The sequence below is a fragment of the Neoarius graeffei genome, chromosome 9, assembly GCF_027579695.1.
Source record: "Neoarius graeffei isolate fNeoGra1 chromosome 9, fNeoGra1.pri, whole genome shotgun sequence".
In the NCBI taxonomy this organism is placed as follows: Eukaryota; Metazoa; Chordata; class Actinopteri; order Siluriformes; family Ariidae; genus Neoarius; species Neoarius graeffei.
This window is the reverse complement of record NC_083577.1, coordinates 72738090-72756410: the sequence shown is the minus strand read 5'-3', so window position 1 is coordinate 72756410 and position 18321 is coordinate 72738090. Positions and strand designations below refer to the sequence as shown.

General features: G+C 40.1%; 1 protein-coding gene across 5 annotated transcripts in view; it reads left to right on the top strand.

The window, feature by feature from the left end:
• Positions 1–13274, top strand: part of snx4 (sorting nexin 4) — a 138995-nt gene extending 125721 nt beyond the window's left edge. For all 5 annotated transcript variants that reach the window (XM_060930230.1, XM_060930229.1, XM_060930226.1 and 2 more), the window contains 7 exons: positions 373–434; positions 792–857; positions 3707–3796; positions 4569–4668; positions 9364–9509; positions 9844–9958; positions 11831–13274. In XM_060930230.1, coding sequence (XP_060786213.1) covers positions 373–434; positions 792–857; positions 3707–3796; positions 4569–4668; positions 9364–9509; positions 9844–9958; positions 11831–11878 — 627 coding nt within the window. In that variant the 3' untranslated portion in view covers positions 11879–13274. The remainder of the gene's footprint in view (positions 1–372; positions 435–791; positions 858–3706; positions 3797–4568; positions 4669–9363; positions 9510–9843; positions 9959–11830) is intronic.
• Positions 13275–18321: the final 5047 nt, after the last annotated feature.

The following is an 18321-nucleotide window of genomic DNA, read 5'->3' as shown; positions in this document are numbered from 1 at the left end:
TGTGACAAGCACTCTGAATGTAGATAATTTTAAATCACCCAGATTTCCCTCAGTATGTGCACCACATCACAAGTGTTTTTTTTTTTTTTTTTTTTTCCCCACATTGTTTTGAATATTCGACTTGGGTATTCATTTAAATGATATGTTTAAACTTTCAATTGACTTTGCAATTTTGAAAAATGAACATCAGCAACCCTACTCTTCTCCAATTGTGCATGCGCTACATAACTCAAGGCTAAGTCATGTTATTTGTACAAGTATTTTATGAAATCAGTGCTTTATTTTAATAGATTTCTAACATCATGTTTGACATTTAAATGTATGTTGGAGGTGCTAATAAAGTAATGCCCAAAATAAACTCTTTTTACTTAGAGAGTGGCTGACCGTCTTTATGGTGTCTACAAAGTGCATGGAAATTACGGCAGAGTCTTCAGGTGGGCCTCTTGCATACGCTATAACATCTGAGTTGACCTTGCATGATTTCTGCCTGGTTTATTATGATGCTTTGTTAATCATCCTGTGTGATCTGATTTTATGTTCAATGTAAACTTTTTAGTAGGCTTATTTACTTATACATTTACCTTAAGGACATCTGAATAATGATTCAAATTATGATTTGTTTCATTCAGACGTTCAATGCTATTACTGTAAAAGTTATGCTTTTAGGGCCATTTGAAGATTTAAATCTTCAATCATGTTAAGAGTTAAATCTCCTTGTAAACCAGGTTTTATGTAATACTTGTACAATATCAGGTAATTGTCTCGTGTGGCTTTTTTTTTGGTCTGGGCAGTGAGTGGAGCGCCATTGAGAAAGAGATGGGAGATGGACTGCAGAGTGCTGGACATCACATGGATGCGTGAGTTTATTTTGCGCACACACACTACTTCCTTCTTAAAGGAGATACGCAGAACCATGGCCTCACTTTCATTTATAAATGCCTTGAGACCTCAAGAATGGCACAGGAATAGTTTTAAGCGCTAACAATAAATCTAATATAGTAATTTTTACGATTAAAGTGATTTCATATAGGTAGCGGTCCGAGTGAATGACCTTGACGTCCGTAACGTCACAGTAGGAAGTCTATCGGTCTCATCGCCATTTCCGCTATACTAAAACACAGAGCTGACTGCAACTCCAATCCTCCGTTTTGAGTTAATTTATTGCCATGCCACATAGATGTGTTGCTGGCAGTTGCAGCAACGTGACGGAAGGTGGATTTACATTGCATTCATGGCCCAAGAATGTTTAAACTGCAAATATTTGGACACGTTTTGCGAGAAGTTCACGGGCAAATTGGGCGCCTACGAAGTGGTCTCTCCTCTGCTCTGCACATTTTACTGAAGACTTGTACGAGACCTCTGATCTGTTGAGGAGCGTTGGCTATAAGCCCGTATTGAAAGAGGGTGCAGTACCAACAATTAAAGGAAAAGAAAAGGAAAGCAAGTTCAGTTGCACCAGTTCTCCTGGAGTGTGAGCCGAGGGTTGTTGGTAAAACCCGGGACGGAACGGGACGTGACACATTATCGCTCAGGCAGTAACTTCCCCGCGGTTGTTGCTAAAACCGATGATGTCCTGGGTTTTAGTAATTACCTGAGCTGAGTAGTAATGGCGGAGTACTCTGTATGGAGAATGAGTGGGCCAGCCGTCTGATTTCTGCACTGGATATTGCTGCCATCTCGCCCTTATGTGGAAGAAGTGAATGAATGGAGAACTGAACAAAGAACTGAAAGTCAGATTGTTTCAAAACAGTCGGCCACAAGATCGGCCTTCAAGAAGCGAGAACACAGACGGGTAAGCTCCGACTCTCATTTGGATACAAAACAACACTCGTTGTTTACCTGCATTTAGATTAATATATGTAACTTGTATTGTGTGTTTTAAGTTACCGGTATCTCATCTCATTATCTCTAGCCGCTTTATCCTGTTCTACAGGGTCGCAGGCAAGCTGGAGCCTATCCCAGCTGACTACGGGCGAAAGGCGGGGTACACCCTGGACAAGTCGCCAGGTCATCACAGGGCTGACACATAGACACAGACAACCATTCACACTCACATTCACACCTACGGTCAATTTAGAGTCACCAGTTAACCTAACCTGCATGTCTTTGGACTGTGGGGGAAACCGGAGCACCCGGAGGAAACCCACGCGGACACGGGGAGAACATGCAAACTCCGCACAGAAAGGCCCTCGCCAGCCACGGGGCTCGAACCCAGACCTTCTTGCTGTGAGGCGACAGCGCTAACCACTACACCACTGTGCCGCCCCGTTACTGGTATAAGATTATTTAATTTGCTTCAGAATGTGATTCTCAGTTCATCTGATTATTTAATTAGCCTTTTACATTTTATCAGTGAAAATGCATGCATGTACATTGCACAAGTTATAACACCCATCCTGTTTTAATGAGTGTCAACCCACAATCAATGAAGTCAAATCAGTCTCAGTTGAGCAAGTCGGTAACGGTATTTCTTACTTTCACCATAAAATTTTATTGATATGACTTTGGTCTATAGCTTTCAAAGGCCTCAAAACCGGTTACCGCTGTGACGTCACACACTCAGGGCTGGCTGGCTCAGTGGGGCAGCTCGAATGCCAAATTTGAATTTGTGGTCGATTTTTAACCCTTTTAAAAATAAATAAATAAATAAAAATAAAATAAAAAAAAAAAAAATATATATATATATATATATATATATATATATAATTTTTTTTTTTTTTTAATTCCCATTTATGCAGCATACAAGAGTCAAGGATGGAGATACTATCCACTCAAATTTATTTAAAAATGAAGGTTCTGCGTATCTCCTTTAATAGGGAGTTGCTGACGTTTTTATGAGCGGCTCTTATGCAAACTTCAAAGGATTAGCGCGGAGTTGTGTTGCAACAGTTTTGAATGATGCCCTTCAGCATGCTAATCCGATTCTCTGTCCAGAGCTGTAAAACACATTTTGTGGGTTTGATTTTGAAAATGCTTAGGTTTCCAGAAAGGCTAGCCCTCCCCTTTGTTCCCCTCCCCTCCCTGACCCCTGTAACACGTAACCAGGAAAGTGAGCCCTTGGGAGAGTTGCATTTCATTTTGGCTGGCCGTCAACTTATGTATGTGCAGCTTCCATGGGCCATAAAGTTTGCAGAGGTTTTTGTGTCTTTTGACAAGATGTTGGAGCATCTCTCAAGAATCACTCTTTGCTTGTGACTCTAGCCAGACCTCAGCTCTTGTCTGTTGGTCTATGTTGCCTTTTTTTTTTTCTTTTCCTTCTCTCTCTGATGGTTTCCAGATTGCAGCACTCAGCTGTGGGGTCAGAGGTCATCCATGCAGCACTTAGGCAGCTGCCAGTCTGTCAGTCATTAGACATATTTGAAGGCTTTTAGGGCACCCTGGATCATGTTTCTTCAGTCAAGCTCCCGTGATTGTGACTGATCTTGATGTGTCCTCAGGCACTATGATGTTTCTTGTGGTAAAGTTTTTGTCTTTGCAATGAGCAAGACTGTAATGTGATTATAACACTTGCTATACTTGTTTTTCGTGGGTGCTGTTCTGTGCTCTCTTCTGTTTGTCAAATAAATAAATAGAATGACAGCAGTTAATGTTAACTTCCACAGATTCATACACCATTCACTATCACTGGACCACATTTTAGAATTGTCTTCGCATGCTTGTCTTTTTGTTTATGGCAGACTCGAACAAATGAAATATCTCTTGGCAGGTATGCTGCTTCCGTAGATGACATACTGGAGGAGGAGGAACACTATGCTGACCAGCTGAAGGAATACCTTTTCTACACTGAAGCTTTAAGGTTTCGTGTATCCAAAATAAAAACTTGTGTGTGTTGAAAGTAATGTATTTGTTATAGTGTAGTTCTCTGGGGTCCAAAGCATTTTAATCTTGGGGCTTTTTCTCAAAAGGAAAATGTTCTTTGATTTAGCAATCCCAACCTGATGATATGTCTGAGTATCAGTTCTGGATGCACCTGAATCAGGCATTTCACATCAGAATATGGCTCCTATCCATGATCAGCAGCCTTACATGTCCATAACTAGTAGTGGTGTGTTCGATTAGAGGGAAAAGTTCTCACCAGAGCAAAATTGGAAGCTTTTCAGGAGGTTCCCTCACGCAGGTCTTGCCTCTTTGAATCTGATGATGATAATTTTATAAACATGATGGTAGAGTACCTCATAGAGCTTAAGTTGAACATGTTCTGTCCTGGTTAAAATATAATGGAAGAAAATGTTTATTTTGAATATCCAGTAGTTTTATCCCAGCTGGCTGAAAGGCCCAAAGGGGGATTATGTCGTGGCGAAGTCAGTCCACCTGTCTGTCTGTCCCAGAAAGGGTTCTCACTTTCTGAAATCAACTCCTCTTAGAATTTTTGGAGGAATTTCATGAAACTTGTCAAAAAGCTTTGTTATAGGACAGTAATACACACACTGCAATTTTGTTTGCAGTATGTTGTAGCAGGGGATATTGTGCTCTCAGAGCACGCTTGTTAAATGTACTGTGCAAATCTGCACCATTTTTAGCCATGTTTTTCTTCATTTTTCTTTGTTGACTTGACTTTGTGTCTGCAGGGCAGTGTGCAGAAAGCACGAGCTTTGTCAGTTTGAACTGGAGATGGCTGCCCAGGATTTAGCCTCCAAGAAGCAACAGCGAGAAGAGCTGGCTACTGGGGTGAGTCTCCATCATAAGAAAAACAAGCAAAAAAAAACCACACAAAAACCAACACCCTTCTGCTGACAAGCAGTGTCAACACATTGCTGTGAGCTGTAACATTGGGATTCCCCTTGTAGGCCTAGCTGTTTGTTTTTCTGCCTCACACCAGAGAAATCAGCCACAGATCAACTTTTTGGAACCAGTGGCATATCTGTGACTTTTTTTTTTTTTTAAATTCAGTAAACTGTTCAGAAATGTTTGAGAATTAGAAATGCAAAGTAACCTATGAGGCAAATTCTTATCACAATTTTGCAAGATGAGTTTTCATTATGAATGTGTTTTACCCATTAGCACAAGTGAAAGTTTATTTCGCATTTACTGGGGCTGGTTATAGAACATTGTTACTCAGAAGGCATCAACAATTTAGTGGTTATTACAATATTCTGGATAAAAATGACGACATAAAGGGTCATTAAAGGAACAGTCCACCGTACTTCCGTAATGAAATATGTTCTTCTCTGAATTGAGATGAGCTGCTCCGTACCTCTCCGAGCTTTGTGCGACCTCCCAGTCAGTCAGACGCGCTGTTACTCCTGTTAGCAATGTAGCTAGGCTCAGCATGGCCAGTGGTATTTTTTGGGGCTGTAGTTAGATGCGACCAAACTCTTCCACGTTTTTCCTGTTTACATAGGTTTATATGACCAGTGACATGAAACAAAGTTCAGTTACACAAATTGAAACGTGGTGATTTTCTATGCTATGGAAAGTCCGCACTATAATGACAGGCGTACTAACACCTTCTGCGCGCTTCAACAGCGCATTGATACCTTCACGGGGGAGAGGGGGAAAACAGGAGTGAAGGTATCAATGCGCTGTCGAAGCGCGCAGAAGGTGTTAGTACGCCTGTCATTATAGTGCGGACTTTCCATAGCATAGAAAATCACCACGTTTCAATTTGTGTAACTGAACTTTGTTTCATGTCACTGGTCATATAAACCTATGTAAACAGGAAAAACGTGGAAGAGTTTGGTCGCATCTAACTACAGCCCCAAAAAATACCATTGGCCATGCTGAGCCTAGCTACATTGCTAACAGGAGTAACAGCGCGTCTGACTGACTGGGAGGTCGCACAAAGCTCGGAGAGGTACGGAGCAGCTCGTCTCAATTCAGAGAAGAACATATTTCATTATGGAAGTACGGTGGACTGTTCCTTTAATAAAGCTACCAAAATTTTTAAAAAGCCAGGAAAAGAGCAGAAAACAGCAAAATGACTCTCGAGTTCGACTGGCTTCTTGACGTGAGAGTGCATAAACGTATCATAGAGGATGGTATTACAGGAAAGTAGACAATAACAGTTCCTGGTACAAGAAATGCTTTGACTTCTTCATGACCACAGGAATGTGTTTTACAGTGAGATGCTGGACACGCACACATGCATTCAATGTCTATTTTGTGCAGTGCATAATGCATAAAATCGTGTAGATACAGGTCGAGAGCTTGAAAAACATTTAGTGAGCGACCAGTGAGCGTTTTGTGCGTGGAAACGCCTTGTTGATTTGGTTTGAGCTGCCAGGAAGGATATAGTAACTCAAGTGATCACTCTTTTCAACTATGGTGAGGGGGAACAACATCTCCGCATGAACAAAACATAGAACCTTGAGGCGAATGGACAGCAGAAGACCACATTGGTTGTCAGTCAAGACCAGAAATCTGAGGTTATCATGGGAACAGGCTCACCCAGACTGGGCAGTTGAAATTTTTTTTTTTTGGGGGGGGGGGGACACCTGGTGTTCTTCCAGTCTTCACCTGTCCAGTTTGGGTGAATCTGTGCCTAAGCTAGCCTCAGCTTCTTGTTCTTGGCTGATAGAAATGGAACCTGATGTGATCATCTGCTGTTGTAGCTCATCCACCTCAAGGTTTGAGGTGTTGTATGTTCTGAAATGCTTTTCTGCTCACCACAGTTGTACTCGGTGCTTATTTGAGTTACTATAGACTTCCTGTCAGCACAAACCAGTTTGGTCATTTTCCTCTGATCTCTCTCACCAAAAGGTGTTTCAGCCTGCAGACCCTCTGCTCACAGGATGTGATTTATTTATTTTTTTTAAATTAATTTATTTATTGCACCATTCTGTGTAAAAACTCGATTATTGTGTGAAAAACCCAAGAGCTCAGTGGTTTCTGAAATGCTTAAACCAGTCCATCTGGCACCAACACCCATGCCATGATCAAAGTTGGAGAGATCAGTTTTTCTTCATTCTGATGTTTGATGTGAATGTTAACTGAAACTTTTGACCAGTATCTGCTTGATTTTTTTATTTAATTTTTTTTTCCTCTCCATTGCACTGCTGCCACATAACTGGCTGATTTTAGATAACACAGACAAATGTCCCTCAAAGTGGACAGTTTTTTTTTTTAAATTTATTTTATTATTATTATTATAGCAGCAGGGCGGCACGGTGGCGTAGTGGTTAGCGCTGTCGCCTCACAGCAAGAAGGTCCGGGTTCGAGCCCCGTGGCCGGCGAGGGCCTTTCTGTGCGGAGTTTGCATGTTCTCCGCGTGGGTTTCCTCCGGGTGCTCCGGTTTCCCCCACAGTCCAAAGACATGCAGGTTAGGTTAACTGGTGACTCTAAATTGACCGTAGGTGTGAATGTGAGTGTGAATGGTTGTCTGTGTCTGTTTCAGCCCTGTGATGACCTGGCGACTTGTCCCGGGTGTACCCCGCCTTTTGCCCGTAGTCAGCTGGGATAGGCTCCAGCTTGCCTGCGACCCTGTAGAACAGGATAAAGCGGGTAGAGATAATGAGATGAGATTATAGCAGCAGTTGCACCTCCACTTCCTGCATCCTTGCGTAACCTAGTAGTTCCAAAATTGGGTAATACACCAAACCTGAAGAAGTGTTTAATGGGATTAGTTTTGGTGAAGAAAACTGCAATTTTTGACAGCATGAAGAAGTTAGAGATAAGAGAATGTGGACAAAACACAAAGTGAGGACATGTTAGCAGATGACCAGTCAGCTTTCTGGCTTGTCCGGGTGACAGTTTGCTCCTATTCCTGTGCAAACATGTTTGGTTTTAAAGTTTCGCAATCAGGTGATCGGATCGATAGCAAAAACTTTCAAGCGATATCCAGTCTTAGCATTTTCACAGTATATCAAAACACATGTTTACTGAAATGCTTGTGACGAGGCTCAGGTAAATTAACACTTAAAATGAGACCGTCTGATGGCGTAGCTCACTCCGGCCTCGTCTATTCCAGAAGGAGCGACCTGAAGTGGGTCACCTTACGTAATAAATGTTGCAAGCTATATACACTAGACAGAAGCTATATACACCCTAGGAATATCTATCTATTTGCCAGAAAGAATCCAAAACAGCGAGGAATTGACCAGGAAGTGATTTTTGTTGAACTGCTCATTAAGGCTTAGTCCATAACTTTAATAATTGTAATTAAGCAAATCTTGGTAGAAGTTATATGCACCCTAGGTACCCCTACCTTCATGCTAGAAAGAATTAAAATGGGTGAAGATTTGAGGGAGAGAAGTGATTTGTGTGGAAACTGCTCATTAGGGCTTAATTATTTGGTATTTTCATTATTAATTGCAATTATGCAAATTTGGGTAGAAGCTATATGCACCCCAGGCAGACCTAGCCTGGCTAACGTGACTTCAAAGCTCTGCGAGCATTGGTCTGGCCAAGATATTAAGCCCAACCGTTTCCCAGAGCCCGTGGTTGACCCGTCTCCCTGAAATGCCTCAGTTTGCTACTGGTCGAAGCCAGAAAAGGCTGTGACGAAGCTTAAACCAATCACATCACTCTTTCCTCTGACGTATGCGACGCGACGGGGCTAACTGGTAGATTAAACTCTTACCGAAGCCGGTCGGGAGCAAGGCAAAAACGTCCTTCCTTTCAATAAATACCTCCAGGGCTGCTCTTTGCTCCGTTTTCAATGAGAACTTCCCGTTGAATGCTTTCAATACAGCATCTATGCGTAATAGATGCGGAAGCGTGAATGAAGCGCTTCCGGCATAGATTCTGTAAACAATCTATGGCTTCCGGTCGCAGTTCTACTACTTCAGTGCCTTGAACACGCCTCTACCCAGGGCCGCTGGAGATGCTCAAAGTTGATTGGTTCCCGATTTTTCGGGAGCTTGGAAGAGCTGTAGATAGCTTGCCTGGCCAGACTAAGCTCGCAACAGGCCCTCGTGTTGCGTCACACTTAGGATGGGCGGGCCCAGGCTAAGGCAGACCCACCTTCCTGCCAGAAAGAATAAAAACTGGTGAAGAATTGAGGGAGAAGAAGCGATTTTTGTGAAATGTCGACGACACCCGATGGACGGACGACGGGCAACACATGATGGCATAAACTCATCGGCCTGTTGGCCAGATGAGCTAATAAGGCAGAAAATATACAAAACAAACAGCAGCGCAAAAACTATCAACCTATTTTAAACAAATGTGATTTCAACATAATTACAATGGAATGCTTGTTGTTTTTTCACGTGTTGGTTGAAATAAAGTATTTCACTGGGCTAAAATAGGATGTAGAGTGAAAAGTGAGGATTGTACTACAGTATGCTGGAGGGTGAGATGAGTCCATCAGGAGGGTCTTTTTTTTTTTTTAAATCACATTTTAATGTTATCTAGTGTGTGTGTGTATAATATGTACGTATTTTTTTTTTTTTTAAATACACTTTGCTCTTGATCCTGTTGTAGACAATACGGACCTTCTCCCTCAAGGGGATGACCAGTAAGCTGTTTGGCCAGGAGACTCCCGAGCAGAGGGAGGCTAAGCTGAAAATTCTGGAGACCCAGATTGAGGAGGGAGAGGAGATCATGAAGGAGAGGAACACCGAGTGCGAGTGAGCATTCTGCTCTTTTCCCATGTCCATCTTAATAATGCAGCTATGAGTGGAATTATAGTACAAGCCCTCCCATGCTCTTATCTTCAGGAACTTGTTTTATTAAAAGTCCTGTACAGTTCTTTTGAGAGGGGTGTTTTTTTTGTTTTTTAAATATATAAAAGTTAGCAAGGTGTTTTGAATTTTATATTTAATTTTCCACACTGTTGACAGCTGGGAAAGGTCTGTACATGCTGTTCCTCTGTGTCTCTCAGCAGTAAATCCTAGCTAAGCTTTACTCTTGATGAATAAATCTGCAATGAGACCTGAAGTCAGCATGTGTTTTTGTTTGCAGAGAGTTTCTGAAGAAAGCTTGGGTGGACATTGAAAGGTTCAAAGAGCAGAAAGACCATGACCTCAAAGAAGCTCTCATCAGTTATGCCATCATGCAAATCAGCATGTGTAAAAAGGTGAGTAGCTCTATCTATCTAAATTAATGTAAGCAGTTATTTTAAAATTAAGATACATACAGAACACAAGAAGTAAACAAGTGTCGCGAGGCAAAACAAAACCTCGCCTGGTAGCACTTGTGATGAATATGAAGGAAGAGATCACGAAAAAAAATAGGTACCCTATGGGTACATGTGGCTGCTGCTTATGAATAAAATTCTGATACCATGTCCATACAGTAAATATAACGCATTTTAAAAATATTTTATTTATTTATTTATTTACTCACTAACTCTGAGGCAGTAGCCACAAAAATGAAGCATAATCCAAAAAATGAACAATTTAAAAATCACAGAAGTAAAATATACCAAGTGTCTGTACTTTTTATTTTATTCTACTCTTACCTCTTACAGTTTTCGAAACTGAAACCTCCGAACCGAGGCTGAAATACACACGCTGTCGCCATGACCGAAACTCTATTTCCCAGAAATGGCCCGGCGCTAGAGCTCAGTGGAATGCACTTTCCTTCTGTAATAAGCATAAACATGTCTGAAAGCGATTTTCTTTAGTCCATTTATTTCGAATGGTGAATCGAATTGTATACACTCGCCTGCCATTTTAATCGGAACGCGTGCATGCGCAGTGCCGTTCTGTTGATCCATATGCGCAGTGCGCGATTATTACACTCTTGCATACGAGTGTATGAGGCAGTAGCCACAAAAACCTTGGCCGGATAGCCCCCCGAATGTTGGAGGTTCTATTTGAGACCAATGCCCATCTATCCTGAAATACGTTTTCCCGTAATATCGTTAACAAAAGAAACCCGACCAAAAACAATACTTTGCCCCCTGGTGGACTCCTTTCCAGGCGAGGTAACAAATAGATTGACTGTCAAAAGTCCAAGTGTTTGTCATGTGCACAGATGGGGGGGGGGGGGGGGGGAGTTTACACACACACACGCACGCACGCACACAATAAATAAGTGACAGTCTAAATCCATATACAGTCTGATGTGGAGTGTACAGTTCAATATTGTTAGTTTACTGTGCAAATCTGCGAGTTCTATGTACTGTGTGGTTATATTTGAACAATTTTTTTCAGATTTTCATTGCGCACTAAATTGTTGATGCTTTCTGAGTAACAAATTTTCTATATCCAGCCTTGTTAAATGCTAAATAAACTTTTCACTTGACTTGACAGCAGTTTTGTTTATTCCTAGTGCTCATGGGTAAAACACATTCATAATGAAAACTCCTCTTGCAAAATTGTGGTAAGGGTGTGCTTCATAGGTTATTTTGAATTTCTAAGTCTTGAATATTTTTGAACAGTTTACCGAATACAAAAAAAAAAAAATCTTCACAGATATGCCACTGGTTCCAAAAAGTTGTTCTGTGGCTCATTTCTCTGGTCTGAGGCAGAAAAACAAACAGCTAGGCCTACAAGGGGAATCCCAGTGTTACAGCTCACAGCAATGTGTTGACACTGCTGGTCAGCGGAGGGGTGTTTTTCTTAAAATGATGTCCAGTACATGTTCTAGTGCAAATGTGTACAGTCCAATGTGCAGTTTACTGTGCAACTTTTATGTGTTGTATGGTGTGCAAATCTGTGCAAGTTATATGTAGTGTGTGTGTATGTGTGGTTATATTTGAATGATTTTTTTTCACGTTTTCATTGCTTTTGAAATATAATAGTGCAGCAGCGTGTCCTGTTTTGGTTCCAAACGAAAGAAAATAGAGATGTCGTATTTGGAAATGATGCAACCTGCAAGGCTCAGTGGCAATATATGCAAACAGTCTACAAATGATTGTGGCTTTAACCTCTAATTAAGTGGCATCTCATTACTTCCAAACCGCTTAATTTTCTTTTTTTTTTTTTTCCCCCCCACTCTGTAGGGAATTCAAGTGTGGAATAACGCTAAGGAGTGCTTCAGCAAGATGTGAGTTGTTCCTCAAGCCAAGTTCCAGCACAGAGCCAAGCAGCTGTACAAACTTCTCAGGGTAAGAGTGCTGATATCGGATCAGTTTTTATCTTTCATCTTCCAATGAATACAAGTGGATGGACCAAACTGATCCAAGATCAGCACTCTTGCAGAGGTGCTCGGTATGTCGGAGCCCTAAGCACAATCCTAGGGGTGTTGGAGGCACAGAAACTTTTTTTCAATTTGTAACTTAAAGGACATCATTTACACGACAACAATTTCATTATATTTTGAAAATCTTAAAACATGCACAGCGGGGAGAAATGATGATTCTATTTATTTAAAATAATGTTTACTGATCCCAGGTATACCTTATTTACATACTGAGTGTCGACTCATTAAATAGCCAAAACATTTCTGCAAAGAATAAAAAAATTGTCAATATCAAGATGTGTAAATTATTTCATGCTCGTCACAGATAAGGGACTGATATAATTTCAGAAAAAAAAATTCTAGCAACATTTTTAAAAAATTAATAGCAGTAGAAAGTTTCCTGTAGAAGTCAGTGTTAAAATCCCTCCCTTTTTGTATATTTTTTTTAAATATATATTTTGAAAACAGCAGTACAGTAGTGTCAAATATTTTCTAGGAAAGAGATCCACTTGTAACAGTGAGTTGGTGCTGGAAAGTAATTTCTAAACAAATGTGAAGGATAAGTGACAAGATTAAAGAGGCTTAATACAGGAACATTCCATGATAATTCCTCTGAGCATATGGACCGTGTCCATTATATTGAAACATGTATAAACCTAACTTTTATTACATGTACTGGGGACAACAAGGGGTCAAATTCCCCTTTGGAAGTTAAGCAAGCAGGCTTATTGATGTTTGTTATTGCTGTGCTCACATGGCCTCCAGCTGAAATCTCGGCCCCGATGTTTATCCTAACTTACTGTATGCTCATCATTAGCAGTGTCTGCAAGCTGCACTGTTAAACTGTTTATAACTGCTCACCCACACCCTTTTTCTGCTTCGATTTAATCGGAAATATGCATGCTTGATGTTTATGCCTTATCCAAAACCTTATTGTTGCATATTTTCTTTGTGGCAGCAGCAGCAGCTTCCATTATGAATGCCAGATTTGTCATTTCAGATGAAGTGTGGGCTGGGCAGCGTTTTTGATATAAATATGGCTGGAGGAACAGGAAGTTCACGCAGGCAAAGGAGGATATAATTATTTCCTCATTTAACTGTTGTATCAGAACCTGGCGATCTCCAGCGCTTAGGCCCATTATATGGTAGAATAATGTTGAGATGATAACTTTTTCACTACACACATGGGAGATGATTGTAGTATAATTTGCTGTTTAAAAATTTATTGTGCATACACTAATTAATAAACTTTGAGTTTTCTAATATATGATGCTTGGCTTTCTGGTTATGTCATGAATTGATGCAGTTATACATTTTTTTTTTTTTTTTATATTACAAACTTCACAAATATATTGTCTGCTGGAGAGAATTTTCACCATAGTCCAAAATAGTGTGAAGACCACAAAAAAAAATTGAATTTCATTGCTATATTATGATTTCATGTGGGGGGGACACACCTGGAGCAGCATACTTGTAAAGAATTTTTGAAACTGTTCAGACTCATGTAGATGTACATCTAATTACATTTTTCATAATATATAATGAATTTCAAAAGATTTGGCATTGCCAAGTGAGGACACTGTTGTAAATTTAAACCAGAATTTCAAATGATTTACACTGAATACGTATACGGTACCAGTCAAAAGTTTGTACACCCCTACTCATTCATAGGTTTTTCTGTATTTTGACGATCTACATTGGAGAACAATACTGAAGACATCAAACTATGAAAAAACACATGGAATTATGTGGTAAAGTGTTTAAAAACAAAATGCTTTCTATTTTAGATTCTTCAAAGTAGCCACCATTTACTTTGACGCTTTACACACTATTGGCATCATCTTAACCAGCTTCATGAGGACGTCACCTAGAATGCTTTTCAATTAACAGGTCTGCCTCGTCAAAAGTTACTTGGTGCAATTTCTTGCCTTCTTAATGTGCCTGAGATTAAATAGTAAATAATACAGTAAATAGCCCTATTCTACAACTATAGTCATCCAGATTGTCAAGAACCGCTTAACAAAGTAAAGAGAAAAGATAGTCCATCATTACTTTAAGACGTGAAGTGTCTCTTAATTAATAAAAATAAAGAAAAAAACCACCCATTGACTTAGGTGTGTCCAAACTTTGAATTTTCATTTCATATTGGAAAAATGTGTCTCTACATTTCATTTGTGCCTGTTTTAAAAGAGAAAAGTTTGAATAAATGCTGCCCTCTTGTGGGCTTTTTAAATTAATTCTAGTCCAAACAGTCTACAATTAATTTATACTACTTGTTCTCCAAGGGGGGGGGGAGTCTTCCTTTGGATTTAAATCAGCAAAAGTGTTGGTATGGTATATGGTAACAATTCTTTTAACCGTTCATTTTCCTAAACAAAAAATGATGTGGAAAAGATGTTACTGTGTTTCAGAAGGGTCAAATTATTGGCCTACATCAAGCAAAGAAGGGAAAAAAACTAGAGATTACTGAAATTACTGTATTTGGGTTAAGAAATGTCCAACACAGTAATTTCAGAAATCTCTTAGCTTTTTTTTTTCTTCTTTGCTTGATGTAGACCAATAATTTGGGTTAAGAAATGTCCAACACATTATTAAAACCTGGAAGGATAGTGGTGAACAGTCAGCTTTGTGGAATAAATGGTCAGAAAAAAATCTTGGCTGACGGTGATCAGAGATCACTTGAAGTCAACTGATGACCTGAATGTACTGGATGACCAGTAGGGTGTTTTTAAAAAAAAAAAAGTACCCTCATAAATTATTACATTTAACACCAAAATAAAAAAGACAATTTTATTACAATACAACACAAAGTAAAGGTGGCTCAAGAAGGTCAAAGTTTGTCAGATATAGCAGCATTCAGATGTATTACAGTTTACTCTGAATTTTAAATAACACTGATGCATATTAAAAATATTTACAACAAAGCTGACTTTTTAACTTTGTGGAATAATTTCCTGTGTTGTTTCACTCCCTGGATTATATGCTGATACTGATCTTTGTTCGAGGTCCCTGAGTACACATCGCTGAGAGCTACAGCTCTTTCAGCTGTATTATTCACAACTCGAAGAGATCCAACAATGTTTTTGGCTGGTTTGAAGTTTTCATTTTCTTCCCATAATGCAGGATCTGTCTCAAGAAAAGTTGGCTCACTGTACACTGTCTGGAAGAATTTTTTTTTTTTCTGCCGTGACATAATGACAAAGGGATTTTGCTGTTCCATCAAATGATGCCTTCAGTTGTTCACCTTTCTCAGGGTTTGCAGTGCCCTTGCCATTTCCTTTTTCTCACCTCTAACTTGCATTTTAATATGTTTAGCATTATTTTATATTTGCATGTATACATATTTAATAGTTTTTACAGCACTGTACGGTTTTATTAGACCACTTAGTTGTATTTTTGCCATTACTGATCTGTGATACCCATGATATCAAATTATCTGTAATTACCTTTGATAATGCTAATCTGTGATTTACGTCTTTCTTTGACGTAATATATTAGCATAAGTTTGTTTTAGATTTATACATTTAAATATCACTCTCTTGGCCACATGGTATAGTTTTGTTCCTCTGGATGGCTCTCTATAGGCATTTTACAAGGGTGTATTTCATATCTATTATTTTAACTAGAGTATATTTTATTTTTCTATACTGTTGGTTTGAAGGCTGTGCTATTAGTATTTTACCCAATTTCAATAAATAAGTTAGTCACTGCAATACATACTGCAATACATTTTGAGGCACCTCTAAATATACGTTGATTTCAATAAAACTTTGCATGAAGAGTTTTTTTTTAATATGTTGGCAATAAATGAGCGAGAATAAGAAAATTCACAAGTTAAAATTTTACGTGTGTATATAATCTGAAACACCCTAAGGAACAGGTTATCCCATCAATGGATTTTTTTTTCTGCCCTAATGTCATGGGCATAAATTAGGTTCAAATAGTGAAAGAGTGGTTCAGGAAGCATGAGGAATAATTTTCACACATGAATTGGCTACCACAGTGTCCTGACATGAACCTCATTGAAAGTCTCTGCAACGTGCTGGAGAAGCCTTTTGGAGAAACCTTTATTTATCATACGTACACTCAAGCACAGACTTAAGCACACAGTGAAATTCCTCCTTTGCATTTAACCCATCTGAAGCAGTGAACACACATATGCACACACAAGTGAGCAATGAGCCCACACACATACTCAGAGCAATGGGCAGGGAGCAATTGGGGGTTAGGTGCCCTTGCTCAAGGGCACTTCAGCCCAAGGCTGCCCCACATTAACCTACCTGCATGTCTTTGGACTGTGGGGGAAACCAGAGCACCCGGAGGAAACCTATACAGATGCAGGGAGAACATACAAATTCCATACAGAAAGGCACCTGTCGGCCACTGGACTCGAACCCAGAACCTTCTTGCTGTGAGGCGACAGTGCTAACCACTACACCACCGTGCCAAGTTGAATGGATTGGTTCAATTCTCCGGTCATCAATAAGATAAGATAGCCTTTTATTATCCCACAAGGGGAAATTCACATTGTTACAGCGGCAAAATATAGAAAGAGAAAAACATAAGGCAGTGAAGGAGTAGTGCAAAAATACTAAGTATATAAAAAGAAGTAAACTACAAATTCAAAGATAAAAATGAACAAATTTGCATAAATTAACAGGTTTGCAGATATACAGTTAACGTAAGTGTATTACACAGATGGTATTGCACAGGTAGTATTGCACAAGTAAGTAGATATATTGCACAAGAGCCATTTTAACAGTGTGTAGCTAGCAGTTCGCTGTAAAGTACTGATGCTGATAGTCAGTGCACATGGTATACGTTCAGAAGGGTTTCTATGGATGTAGAAGTGATCTGGACAGTATTGTTCATTATTGTGAGGAGCGTCTAGTGCTGTGCTTGGTGAGGTGCCGGTTGTACAGTCTCACAGCAGTAGGGAGGAAGGAGCTGCTATATCTCTCCTTCCTCCCAATACAAGATCTTGGTGAAAGATTAATGCATCTCTGAATGGAAATAAATGTTATGACTTTGCATAAGGTTATTGAAACAATGCCATGGCAAATGCATGCCATAATCAAAGCTAAAAGCAGTCCATTAAAATGTTAGTGTGTATAAGGGGGATCCTGCTAATGAGCTTAATTAATTAATTAATTAAACCGCTTTATTGGCCTTCATACAACAAAACCACAAAAAAAAAAAAAGGAAGGTCCAAAAAGGGAGGCGTGAATAGAACCTTGAGTCCCATGCAAGGCACCTCCCTACTAAAACATTAAAAATCTCGAAGGACATAGGCAAAATAAAAAAGCCAAGTAAAATCTGTTGTTGCCAATGGCAACATTAACCCATTGGGTAAAGGAAATGATGGCATAGGAATGCTCTAATGCAGGTCACGTGGCCCTGGCAGGAATTTTGGACAATTACAACATGGTGTTCAGCCCAGCTTCACCAGTTTGCACATTAAATGTTACGTTATCACACCCCATGTGCTCAGAGTGATTCTCATCTATATAATCAGCGGCAAAGTTTGTTTGTCTTGAACTAACATTGCCGTTTCTCAACAGATTTTCACCAAATTTGGCAAGCAGGTCTGGGGATGGGGGCGGCACAGTGGTGTAGTGGTTAGCGCTGTCGCCTCACAGCAAGAAGGTCCTGGGTTCAAGCCCCGGGGCCGGCGAGGGCCTTTCTGTGTGGAGTTTGCATGTTCTCCCCGTGTCCGCGTGGGTTTCCTCCGGGTGCTCCGGTTTCCCCCACAGTCCAAAGACATGCAGGTTAGGTTAACTGGTGACTCTAAATTGACCGTAGGTGTGAATGTGAGTGTGAATGGTTGTCTGTGTCTATGTGTCAGCCCTGTGATGACCTGGCAACTTGTCCAGGGTGTACCCCGCCTTTCGCCCATAGTCAGCTGGGATAGGCTCCAGCTTGCCTGCGACCCTGTAGAAGGATAAAGCAGCTAGAGATAATGAGATGAGATGAGATGCGGTCTGGGGATGACCCAGAATTTTGCAGATATAAATAAAATTCATGTATGGGCCCCAGGGGATGTTTGAATTTTTGTTTGTCTTGGGTTAACATCATTTCTCGACAGCTCTTCACCAAATTTGACATGGAAGTCTGGGGGCAACCCAGAATTTTGCAAAACCCGGGCAACACTGGATAACCTGCTAGTCCTCAATAAAATACAATATCAGCACTTGAGTGATTCTCATTCTCAATAGGGAGCAATATGAATGATGGTTATCCTCAGTTATGGTGTTGACACTATGAGTGCAGTCTGTTATTGTCCAGCAACTTGCTCTATGTTATGAACCCTCA